The sequence below is a fragment of the Eleutherodactylus coqui genome, chromosome 6, assembly GCF_035609145.1.
Source record: "Eleutherodactylus coqui strain aEleCoq1 chromosome 6, aEleCoq1.hap1, whole genome shotgun sequence".
Classification (NCBI taxonomy): domain Eukaryota; kingdom Metazoa; phylum Chordata; class Amphibia; order Anura; family Eleutherodactylidae; genus Eleutherodactylus; species Eleutherodactylus coqui.
The window spans coordinates 104378666-104391322 of record NC_089842.1 but is presented as its reverse complement, the minus strand read 5'-3'; the positions used below and the strand labels follow the sequence as shown (position 1 = coordinate 104391322).

At 40.8% G+C, this 12657-nt stretch overlaps 1 protein-coding gene across 14 annotated transcripts in view; it reads left to right on the top strand.

Annotated features, from left to right (window-relative positions):
• Window positions 1–12260, top strand: part of CHD5 (chromodomain helicase DNA binding protein 5) — a 159069-nt gene extending 146809 nt beyond the window's left edge. For 7 of the 14 annotated variants that reach the window (XM_066607313.1, XM_066607312.1, XM_066607323.1 and 4 more), the window contains 3 exons: window positions 2037–2197; window positions 4997–5111; window positions 11557–12260. In XM_066607313.1, the coding sequence (XP_066463410.1) occupies window positions 2037–2197; window positions 4997–5111; window positions 11557–11693 (413 nt within the window). In that variant the 3' untranslated portion in view covers window positions 11694–12260. Of the gene's footprint in view, window positions 1–2036; window positions 2198–4996; window positions 5112–5236; window positions 5290–11556 lie in introns of all 14 variants that reach the window. The other 7 variants (XM_066607322.1, XM_066607314.1, XM_066607318.1 and 4 more) reach the window with 6 other exon arrangements.
• The last annotated feature ends 397 nt before the right edge of the window (window positions 12261–12657 follow it).

Genomic DNA, 12657 nt, shown 5'->3' with positions numbered 1-12657 from the left:
GCTTTGCACCTATAGAGGATACTTGCAATCAATAAATCTCACTCTACACCTACAGCTATTGGACCACAGACTTACAGAGGTGTGCAAAAAATTGCATCACATGCTCCATTCAGTGTTTGGTACTGAAAACTGCACGTAAGCTGCATACAATCTCCGTGAACTGTTGTTAGTAATAGAAAAGCCAATTTTATTTAAATGTAATTAAAAAAACATTTCCAGCAGTTCACGGAGGTTTTCTGCTGCTTACATGTTGTGTTCAGAGTCCAGCACTGAATGGAGCATGTGTTGCAATTTGTTGCACACCTCTGTATAGTCCACATAGCCATATAAATGAAAGGATCCTATGATAGTCCGTACAGAGAACAACTTTCCATTTGATAGATTCCCCAATTTGAAGCTGAACACAAGGAGCTCTTCTGACGTTCCCCCATGATTATATATTACGGGCCTCCAGGGACTTTCATGAATGTGTCACACCTTCCATGGTGAGAGCAGTTCTTTACAGCAACTCCACTCTGACTTATAGAGATAGTATGTCCCCTCCCCGTTGTATCAAAATTCTTTAGGCCGGCTTCACGCAAGCGTAAGCGCAATTGCGCACACCTCTGCCCAATGTATTTGTGCACTGAACGTGGCTTTTTTGTGTGGGCATCGGTGTATTTTAATGTACCTTTTCTGCCCACAGGACAAGCAAACACACCGATTTGAAATGATCAATTAGTTCCAGATGTGTTCTATTTCCAGCACAATTACATAGTGTTCCACAGATCTCCTTGCGTATTGCACTCGTATTTGCACACCCCACACTGACTTCAATGGGACCTTTAGTGCGCAAATATGCAAAAAAAGATAAAACATAATCATTTTTCTTTGCGTGGCCGAAATTCGCATGCAAAATGTGGAAATGTGAATAAACCCATTGAAGTCAATCGGTTCCATTCTCTCCGTATTGCACATGCAAATACATGTGTGAAGCCGGCCTTAAGAGTGCTTTTACAAGTTGCTGATTTTGGTTCAGATCTCAGCCCTTCAATATAAATTTCTTTGAAAGGGTAAAATCCGTCGCAGATCTGCATCACAATCTGCAACAAAATCCACAGCAAAGTGTGAATGCACCTATTTAACGAGGTACAAGATTTACCCACCCCTTTATGTAGTTATTTATAGGAGTTCACTGGTTTGTTTAAAAAAAAATCTATAATATAATTTCTTTTTAATCTTCATCTTTTTATTATTTTTGCTGATGAAAGGCAACATTATTGTTTATATCCAGTGGTTAAAAGGTTAAAAACTCATCCCTGTCATGTCCAACGGTCATGTGTCATTTGGTCATTATCATGATGAATATTCAGCCACTGGATGTAAACAAAATAGTTTCCATTGACTGACAGCACACATTCCCCAAAACCTACTGGGGCTTATTTACTAATATTGTCTAAAAGCTAGACAGTCTTAAAATGTGTCAGATTTATCACAATAGTTTAGCAGAATTATAAATCTGACACATTTTAAAACGCTCTAGTCTAAGTTTAGACCACCTAATAGTTGGTATAGATTATGTAAAAAATTGCGCCAACATTTTGGTGTAATTTGGGTGCAATTTAGGCCACATTTTTCTCTGACAAGTTGGAAAAACTGTCCGAAAAAGTCTAAAAAGATATTGTAAATGTGGCACAAAGCATTGATAGTTTTCGGGCATAATTTGCACCAGAAAACTGTCGTATTTTGACTAATAAATAAGCCCTAATTGGCCTCATTTATCAAAACTGTCTAAAAGAAAACTTCTTTGTTGCCCATAGCAACCAATCACAGTGTAGCTTTCATTTTACCAAGGCAGTTTCAGAATTGAAAGCTGAGCTCTGATTGGTTGCAATGGGCAGCAAGGACATGTTTTCTTTTTGACAGTTTTTTTGTATTGACTTTTTTTCCCCATGTTTAACAGATGTGATTGCCTGCTCTGGCTAATTCCATTGCTTTCCTTTGCACTAGTTTTCATATAGATACATATATATGTATATACACCCTGTGTCTTGCAGTTCTGAACCAATTAGAGGAGTTGTTAAGTGACATGAAAGCTGATGTGACGCGGTTGCCTTCCATGCTGTCTAGGATACCGCCCGTGGCTTCTCGCCTACAGATGTCTGAACGCAGTATACTTAGCAGGTTGACCAACCGCGGAGGTGAAGCCACAGTCCAGGTTAGGTGAAGCGGGGTTTATTTTTCATCACTTCTCTTTTCCTCTTCTGACATCAGGAAGTGCGTGCCCCATCAGTGATCCTGGTACACCCACTTTTACATAGTAGACCTAAGATTACTTGAGATACTTTGCAAATATTTTGCTTTACAGATCCTTCATTAGATCCTGTCTTATGTCCTTTTCATATACACTGCATTCAGAGTTCTGATGGCTTCCTCTTAGCTCTGAGCTCATATCGCCTATCAGCCCTCTGCTGGTTCAGTGTCTGTACAGAGCTTACTTTGCTGATTTGCATTCTAGGGGATGTAATTGTAACATTAGACTAGGTGTGTAACTAAAAGACCAGGTTCGCACTCAGCGGTCTGACACATTTTCTGGGCTTTTTTGGGAGGCAGGGTTTAAAAATGTTGCAGCCAAATGTTAATTTAAAGTGTATTAATTAGGATAGGACCTCATGCATATTTACCGGGCATCGTGCCATTGCCTTGGCAATAGTGCTGCCACCTAGAGTGCAGTTGCCTTTCTCCACACCTAATCTCAGATCGGGCAGCAGACGACTCCTGAAGGTTCACTTTAGGCCACTTTCAGATGACCATATTTTAACTCTGGATTTAGTCTATGTTTTGTAATATAGAGATAAGGTAAATCTATGTATCTATTCACATGGCCGTATTTTCATGCCTTGTTTTTAAAATGCAGCATAGCCTATTTTTTAATTTTTTGCCTCCATATTGGTATTCTTTTCTACTGGGCAAATATGGATCAGTAATTGTCAAAGAAATAAAACCAATTACAGCAAATAATGACAAAATACTGATGGCATTCCGTTAGAATGTCACTTGTAACACAACCGTAATATGGATTTGTATTACAGATGTAATATGCTTGTCTGAAAATGGCCACTGGCCAGATTAACACGGACATATTTGCGTGCGCAAAATTTACATGCGCAATATGCAGAGAATAGAACCCATTGATGTCAATAGGTTCACTCACTTTCCTGTATTTTGTGGGTGCAAAATAAATGCAGCATGCTCTACTTTTCTGTGCATTTGCACACCAAAGGTCCCCATAGAGGTCAATGGGGGGTGCGCAAATGTGTGCTCAATATGCAATGACATGCGTAATACGCTGTGTAGTTCCGCTGGAAAAAGAAGACATCTGGAACTCCCTAGACTAATTACCCATTTCAATCGGTGCGTCTTTGTTTGCCCTGTGCAAATGGACATGCCTTGTGGGTGCAAAAAGTACAGTAAAACACGGCGATGTTAAGAAAAAACTTTCTTTTTGCATGAAAGAAATCCGCAGCTAAATCCACTCATGTGAACTAACCGATTGAAATCAGTGGGTTCTATTGACTGTGTATAATGGGCTCATATCTTGCACATGTAATACACAGCCCAAATGTGTTCATGTACATAAGCTCTAAGGCTAGTTTTTACACGAACGTGTGTTAACATGTCTATGATACAAATGTGTTACAGATGACATTGCAATCGCATTTCATCATTGTTTGCACTGTATTTGCTATCATTGGCCGCCTGCAGACGGGCGGAAATTCCACGGCGGGACTTCCGCCGCTGGAAGCCTGCATAGGATTGCGTTAACAAACGCAATCCTATGCAGACGGCTGTGGTTTGGCCGCGCGAAATCTCACGCAGCAAACAAACCGCGGCATGCCCTATTTCTGCAAGCCCCGCACAGAAATATCACTCACCCGCCGCCGGCTTCGGTCTGCGCATGCGCTGGCTGCCCGGCAGCCGGCACATGAAAGATCCGGAGCTGCGGGGTGCGGGTGAGTACGCGCAGCTCTCTGCAGGCATGTGGGTCGGGTCCCGCGGCGAGAATTCTCGCTGCCGGATCCGACCCGGCCATCTGTAGGCGGCCATTGGTTGAATTTTTTTACTGTGAAAATACAGATCTGAATTTGCCCAATAGAAAATAATATATATAAATGCAAAAACAAAGGCAAAAGCGGACAAAGGGAGAACATGCTGCATCTTTAAGAAACAGCCTGAAAAATACTGCTATTTAAACAGATACATAGATTTACATTAGCTTCAGATTACGGTCCACAAAACACGGACCGAACACAGAGTGAAAACACACTCGTCTGAAAGCGATTAAAGTCAAACACATGATTAAAGTCAAATTTAGAACATGATCCACAAAGCAGAGTACTTGCAAAGTTGTATAGTCATTATACAGATTCTAATGAATATATATGCTGTATACTATATATCTTCTTAGAGGCCGTAGAGTTGTGTTATGTTGAGACTAAAAATTAAAGGGGAAGTTCATCCAACTTTGATCTTCTGATATATCACAGACACGTGGCAGAAGGCTACTTTGGTGGACTCCATGAGCTTAGAAGTATACTACCCAAACCCGCTAATTTCCATTAGCATGAATCTCTAACACAGCATTAAATGTAATACTTTTAAACCCCTCTTTTAAATCTAAAGTCTTGAAGAAGTTTTTCGGTATTCTAAAAAAAGCTCTATTTTTTCTTTCCTAAAAGAGCTCTAGGCTTGTCCATGGGCCTTGTTTCTTATAGCAACTTAGTCCCAATCAAGTCAATAGGGCTGACCTGCAATACCAGACTCAGCCCATGAACAACAGTGGTGCTATTTCAATAAAAAAAAACTAAAAGCCTTTTTTTTCTAACCCTGGATAAGCTTTTTAAACTATAATCTATGAATTGTTCTATCCTAGACTATAGTGTTAGGTCTACTTGCTTGGAATGAACCATGTATGTCCTTCAGCGTGCTGAAATATGAAATTGACCTGTCATTTTAGGGAACATTTGGATCTTCGCAGATGAACAACAACTTCTTTGGCCCAAATTTCAGAGGACCTGGTCCAGGCAGTATTGTCAACTACAGTCAGATGCCCATCGGGCCTTACGTGACCGGTAGGTTGATTGTCTGTTCCAGCTGTCTTTATGAAATGTACATGTGCTATGGGAATATTTTCAATAGACTGCCGGTAAGCTCAGAGGACACTCGGCAAGCAAGATGTTTTCTCTCTTATCAATAGATTTTTAACCGTTTCCGAGATTTCCTCTGTGGCAGTCTCCATTTCCCAAGGAGGTAAGCAGACCTGTGTTCTCTGTGCTCCATACCATCCGTGTCATCCTCTAATGGTGGTGCCTTACTCTGGTGTTTCCATTGATGATAAAACTGGGAAGGACCATTCATTATATGTGGTTGTTAGAACCAGTCATGAATGTTGATGGTACATTTTTCGGCATGCTGGTCAGACACATGCTATACAACCTGTTTGTTGTCAGTCTTGCATCCAACATTTTGGAAGGAGTGGTCAGGATCTTAGACCTTGTGTCATCCGCTTCAAGTTGTTAACATTTCTATTCAACAGCTTCTTAGTTGCATGCATTTCCAAGAAGGATGGGTGACATGGCATTTTTGCTGTTTTTTTTACTGCTTTTCTGCGGGAAGGTGGGGTAGGGTGGGGTAGGGTGGGGGTGAGGTGGGGTGGGGTAGGGTGGGAGTGGTTTGGGGTCGGGCAGCAAAGAGTTAACAGAAAAATATTTTCTAGGGGGAAAAAATCCACATGTAAACGTAAGGGACTCAAAATGTAGGTAGCAATTTTTCATAGGAAGCCCTCTAAAAGGGCTTGTCTGAATATTACCTGTATGGTTAAGTTTCAAAAACGGCAAAACTAAAACTTAAAAAAAAAAAATTCTGAAAGTTAGAAGCGTTTTAATAATATCCTTTCCCATTACCTTTTTATCAAACAAAAAGTAAAAAACTCTGTTTTTCCTGAAGCGGGAGCACAAAGTATCTCTGCTACAGATGAATCCATAAATATGCAGCATCTACCTACCCGTTAGCTCATAAATGAGAACAGTTTTGCATAGATGCTGTGCTTTCCAAGGGCTCACAGGATAGAGAACTAACCCACATCAGTGCCGTGTATGCCTCCTCCAGAACAATCAGCTGGATGAAGAACTAAGCCGGTGGATGGCTATGGAGAAAGAGTATACGTCCGCAGTGAAATACAGTGCTGTACAATAATGAGTTAGCATTACATTTTCCACCTAGTGTTTGTCTTAAGTGATAGATTATTCTGCACAGTACATTGATAAAAGACCAAAAAATACAAAAAGGTTAATTTAATGAATGCCAAATATACTGGGTGCACCATACTCTTATAGGCATATTCATTCTTACATTTTGAGCATACTCAAAATGCAGAACACCTGCTCTGCCTGTTCACTCATGCCAGGAGCATCTCTTGATTATTGCGCAGATCTCCCAATCCAAAGCTAGTTTTACAGAAAATGGGGCTGTGGGCAACAAGCAGTCACTGACCCCTCTCCTTCACCTTTAGATGGGTTTTTTATAGCCTGCATAACGCTGCCAAGTAATAAGTCCTGGGTGGATTTAGTTTACCTCCGGGGTTCCTGTCCTTGAATACACCCTAGTAGACAGGGCTTTGGGCACTCTGTTTTTCCTTAAAGCTGGTCCAGTATGTATCATATAGGCTATGTTCCCCTTCTGCGTCATGGCTTGCATTATGAATGGAAACCACGACGCAACACTGAATCCTCTCACAACAGACTCTGGCCATACTTGATGGACCCCATTGACATATAATGAGTTCCACCATGATTTCCATCATTTTTATGCAAAAATAGTAGAGCATGCAGTACATTTTTTTGGTCAAATGCCATGGACTCTGCAGTGTAGGTTCCTGGCAGAGCATTGAATCTTGCATCGGTGGCATGGTTAGTTTCTCAATTCTGTCTTTTAACAATTAACAGAGAGAACCGAAGCAGGGAAGCATCCTGTAATGCCCCCACTAGGTAATCTAGGGAAATTGTAGAAAAACGTCCAGGCCATCTTCTGCTATTTCATCACAGTTGTATCAGAATCAATATTAATTCAGAACAGTAAATTATTCATATTGACAGAACTTTCACAATATAGAGAGATGCAGTAAGTGCGTGGAGGATGATTGAGAGGTTCAATTATTCATCATCTCCAGCTCTTGACCACTTACAGTTTCCACAGTCCTAGTGAAATATCTGCTAATGCATCATTCTTATGGAAGTCATTAAAATTTATGCACATGGGGAAAAACGGCAAGGTGGCTGCAGTGTATTCTTCGATCTTTTTTCCTACTTCCATAGAGGTCATTTTATTTTGGGATACCACGGTGGGACTGGCAGATCAATCTTTGGATGACAGAAAATAGATCGGAAAGCATTGGGGGAGATTTATCAATAGTGTCATAAGATCCATGAATTTACAAGCTGACACATTTCTTGAAATCATGGACGTAGACAATAATATACTTGACACATTTATCTTCCTGACACCACCTCATGGCTGGTGCCGAATAGTTTGAGCCAAACAATGGGGCACTTGCTGGTGCAATACAGAGGTTAAATAGCCACAAACAAATAATGCATGCAAAAGCTGTTGGAGTGGGCCAGACCAATCTACCAATCAGCTATCTTTTTTTTTAGGCAGATTAGAAAATGAAAGCAAGGCTTGCCATGAACTACACCTCCAGTTGGTTAACCAATGTAAAGTAATGGCATATCATTAGAATATGCTATCAGTATTAGGATTGGTGGGGTCTGAACTCTGGAACCAATACCAATTTTGAGAATGAAGGTGCCCCAGAGTTAGTGTAGTACTTCATCCCTTTCTAAGTTCTTCATACACATCAGCGCACCCCAGAGGCGTAACTTGAAGCTTCTGGGCCCCAATGCAAAACCTGTAACAGGGCCCCCAACTATAATGCTTTATCCATAGTACTGGGTTCCCTATATGGAGAACAGAGGCCTTATGGGCCCCCTATGACTCCTGGGCCCCGATGCAACCGCATCCCCTGCATCCCCTATAGTTATGCCCCTGGCACACCCGGAAACCCAGCTGTGTAGGGAACGACAGTCCTTCCTATTCACAGGAATGGCGATTCATGAGCAGGTGCTCAAGGCACCACTGTGCAGGGGAAAACCAATGAAGAGAATGCATCACTTCATAGACATCACCCAACATAAACGACATTTGTAATTTGTGGGGGTAAAGGATGCATAACTTTAATGTTGTGCCAAATGTGACTGATTTATGAGAATTTTTTTTTAGAAAATATCAAAGGCGTAGCTAGAAGCGCTTCAGCCCCAAAGCAACATTTGTAATGGCCTCCTACCTACCATGTGCCATTTATAGGATTGTCTACTTATGTGATGGAGGGACCTTCTGGCCCCCTAAAAGCTGCAGGGCTCGGTAGCGACTGCTATCGCTGCACCCCCTATAGCTATGCCCCTGGAAAAGATGCAGTAAACTACTGCACAGCTAAACGAGCTGACAACAGAATGGCCAACGATAATTGTGCACTTCTCGTCAGTCATTCAGTTTCAGCCAGTATAAAAGTCATCGGCGGCTCGTTCACCTCTTGTTGAGTTTAAAGACTTGAGCATGAACGTTTGCGGACGAGTTAGCGCTGACGTCGCTCACTTGTTTGCTCATTCGAATGAGAATCAGTTTGTGTAAAAGGGCATTACACTACCCTACAGATTACATCTGCTGTGCCCTAGAGTCTGAGGCCCATCTTATTCACTCTTGCTACTGTTTCCCCTGTAAGTCCATCCCACAAACATGTCTTCCACATTAGCCTATAAAGCAAGCTCTGGATTAATGGAGTTTCACTATATCGAGTCAATGGTTTTAATGTACTAGTGAAAAAAAAGACAATTTAACAATAGAAACTGAAATCTGATTGGCTGCTGTGGGATGCAGTTTTTATCCATGAGGTCCAACATGTCTTTAGATGTCCAGAACTCAATTTCACATTCATCAAATGATAAGATCATATATTCAGTATTAGAGTACCATAATATACTAGAATATAAAATCCATGCACTGTATCTAGGACCAGAGTTCACTTTTACCATAAAACAGGAACCCTTGTTGACGTAGAAGGAAGACCTATGAATTCTTTGATTTTCAGACACTTTGAACATAAAGCCCCTTATTATATTATGCTTTTATATTTCAACTTTGCAGTTTACGAGAGAAAATATAAAACTAATAGGGAATTACAGACTGTCCAATTAGAAAAGAAGGCTCTGCTGTGACAGTAGAGAACCAGGCCAGTATTATCTTGCAGCTGACATAATCAAAAATAACAAAGCTGAAATACAATTTCATTTTGACTTGTGTATTTTTCAATTCTACAGTGTCTTGCGGAAGTATTGACCCCACTGCCACTTTGTGGATGCAAACTACTTTTTACTGTGCACAAGTAGCCAATACCTTGTGAAGCCACCTTTTGTTGAAATTACAGATACAAGTCTGTTGGGGTATGTCTCCGTTAGCCTGGCACATCTAGATATTGGGATTTTTGCCCATTTTCCAGGCAAAACTGCTCCGATTCCTTCCTGTTAGATGGGTTGCATTAGTGTACAGCAGTCTTCCAATCATGCCACAGATTCTCAGTGGGATTGAGATCCGGGCTTTGACTAGGCTATTCCAAGACATTTCCGTGTTTCCCCTTAGACACCCCCAGTGTACCTTCAGAAATATATTTAGGTCTCAGCCTCAAATCTCTGCAGACTAAGGCCTTTTACCCACTAGCGTTTTTTTAACACTTTAATATCGCAGCGTTTTTTTTTTTTAAATGGGACTTTCTAATGTCACACAAAAAGCGCGATTGCATAAACTTGCGATTTTGGTGCAATGTGATTTTAACATTAGAAAGTCCCACTAAAAAAAAAATTGCAGCGATATCGCAGCGTTAAAAAAAAATGCTAGTGGGTAAAAGCCCTAAAACAGTTTTTCCTCAAGAATCGCCTCATCTGACCAGTAGACCTTCTTCCATGTCTTTGGGGGGTCGGCCACATGCTGTTTGGTGAACTCCTCTCATGTTTTTTTTAAGAAATTACTTTTTTCTGGCTGCTCTCCCATGAAGCCCAACTCTGTGGAGGGCACAGCTTATGGTGGTCCTCTGTACAGATATTTCCATTTCCGCTGTGGTTCTTTGGAGCTCTTGCAGAGTAATCACTAGTGTTTGTGTTGAGTCTCCGATTAATGCCCTCCTTGCCAGTCTGCGAGTATTGGTGAGGGGCTTCTCTGGTCAGGTTTGGAGTGTCCTATTCTTTCCATTCTGTTACAAAGGATTTATCGCCACAACGGAGGATGTTCAAGTGTTTGGAGGATTACTTGGTCTACACTGTTGCGGGCTCAGGGGCCTTTCAGAACAGGTGTATTTATACCAAACATCATGTGACACTTTGCACACAAGGGAATTGTATTCAACCAATTATGTGGCTCCTGAATTTAATTTTAGGGGCTGAATACATATGTACTTACAAACCTTCAGTTTTTAGTTATTTTTTTAAACAATGTATTTTTTTCATCCCACTGTAACAATTTGGACTGTTTTGTCAGGTCCATTACTTAAAGTCTACATTAAAGGGGTTGTCCAGTTGTAAACTGTTTATGGCCTATCAGCAGGATTGGTCATAAGTAGTAGATCGAAGAGGGTTAATTTCCAACAATCAGCTGTTTACTAGGCTTGTGTACTTGCGCACTAAGCTGATTTCTACAGGCCCGACTGTCACTGAAACGAATGACAACTTGGCCTGCAATACCAAGCCTGGCCACTGCAGTGGGAATAAAGCTGTTTGCTTCCTGTAGAAATCAGCTCATTGTATTAGCACACTGACCCAGCAAACAGGGTCCTGGATAGCATACCCCCACTGATCTATTATAAATAGTCTATTTTGCTAATTGGCCATCAGTAGTTTATAACTGGATAACCCCTTTAAAATCCATTTCAGTTCCAGATTGTAATGTAAAATAGGAAAACACCAAGGGGGTGAATACTTTTGCGAGACACTGTGTTCTTTTAGTCATCTTGCCAGAGCTTGAACAGTTGCATAGAACATTTGGACATAGCTAAGTCAGAAAACAACTTTTTGGATATTGTAGTGAGCATGCTCTGCATTGTGCGCAGAAGTAACTGTGCAGGGAAGGGAAGTAGATGAGCGGTGTCCATCGGTTATTGTGAATGCTATGGGCCTCTGTTATTTGCCCCCCAAATTAAGATAGAGATGTTACCTTTCATTGCATTCTCACTCTCTGATAATATGATGAATGCTGCCCCTTGTAAACACAGCACCAACTGACAAAAATGACCAGAAGGGTTAGCTCAGTGTATAGTGAAAACTGCAATATTTCAGGCGTTACATGAATTTTTAAAAAATCCCACATTTTTATGTTTAACCTCAAAACTTGATTTAGACATTAGATTCCCTTTAAGTTTAGTGTTCCTAAATTCCAACGCAAGCCATATCTGATCCATTGTGTAATGATACATTTCAGATTCTCTTTCTCATCTTTACTACCACAGCATCGAATGGAACCCACCTGTGTTACCAGGACAGGAAATCCATCGAGTCGTTGATGGACAGCGCCACTTTAGAGCGGAAGGGGAGACCACACGACATCATTTTTATTGAAGACTAAATTCGCAACCTGGAAGCAAAAGACAGCCATATCCACATTTCTAGCGCCCTACAAAATATCAAATCATCCAATGAACTTCTTGTTTAAACAACAAAAAAAAGGATTTAATTTCCTTGTACATTTTTTGCACTTTCTTATTGAAGACTTGAAGAGTTTGTCTTGTTACAAGTTGAAATACACCTGGAGGGTAATACCGGACTATTTCTGTTGCTTTCTCATCAGAGGAAACCAGTTTGTTGTCAAGGAACCAACCTATATGCAGCCTTTTCACTTTGTTAAACTTTTTATGCCTTTTTGTTTGTTTTTTTTTTGTTTTTTTTAGAGCTGCATGCACTTATTTGGCTCTTCGGATGACATTAGCTGGTCACGGTTGGACCTATTCCCCCAGCAGCCATCGTCATGACTGGAATATTGAGCAACTGTTACTGCTGCCACAGATACAGAATAACTGATACTACAAGTTTCCTGGTGTATTTTATTTTTTTTTGTTTTTTTGCGAAACGCAAGAGCTGCCTATTGTGCTCGTCTTTCTGTCCACATATTACTCAATAAACAAACTCCGCCCACTTGCACGCCATTTTTCTTTTCAGAAATGCTTATCGCAAATGAAAGCTGAGCATTGTTGCAGTAGATGTGATATGGCTGGTTATTTTACATACAATATAGGCATTTTTATTACATAGTAAGGAAGTTTAAAGAATACTTCCTGTAAGGGTATGTTCACATATTGCCATTTTTTCCGTAGGCGAAAAAATCTGCAGGAAATCCTCGCCAAAATCTGCACCAGTTAGTGTGGATTTTGGTGCAGATCTGCAGCAGATTTTACCCCTTAAATTGAATTCAGACCGAAGGGGTGAAATCCTCTGCGGATCCACACCAACATTTTGATGCAGATTTTGGGGCGGATTTGCTGCAGATTTTTTCAGCTGCAAAAAATCCACAGCAAATCAGCTATTT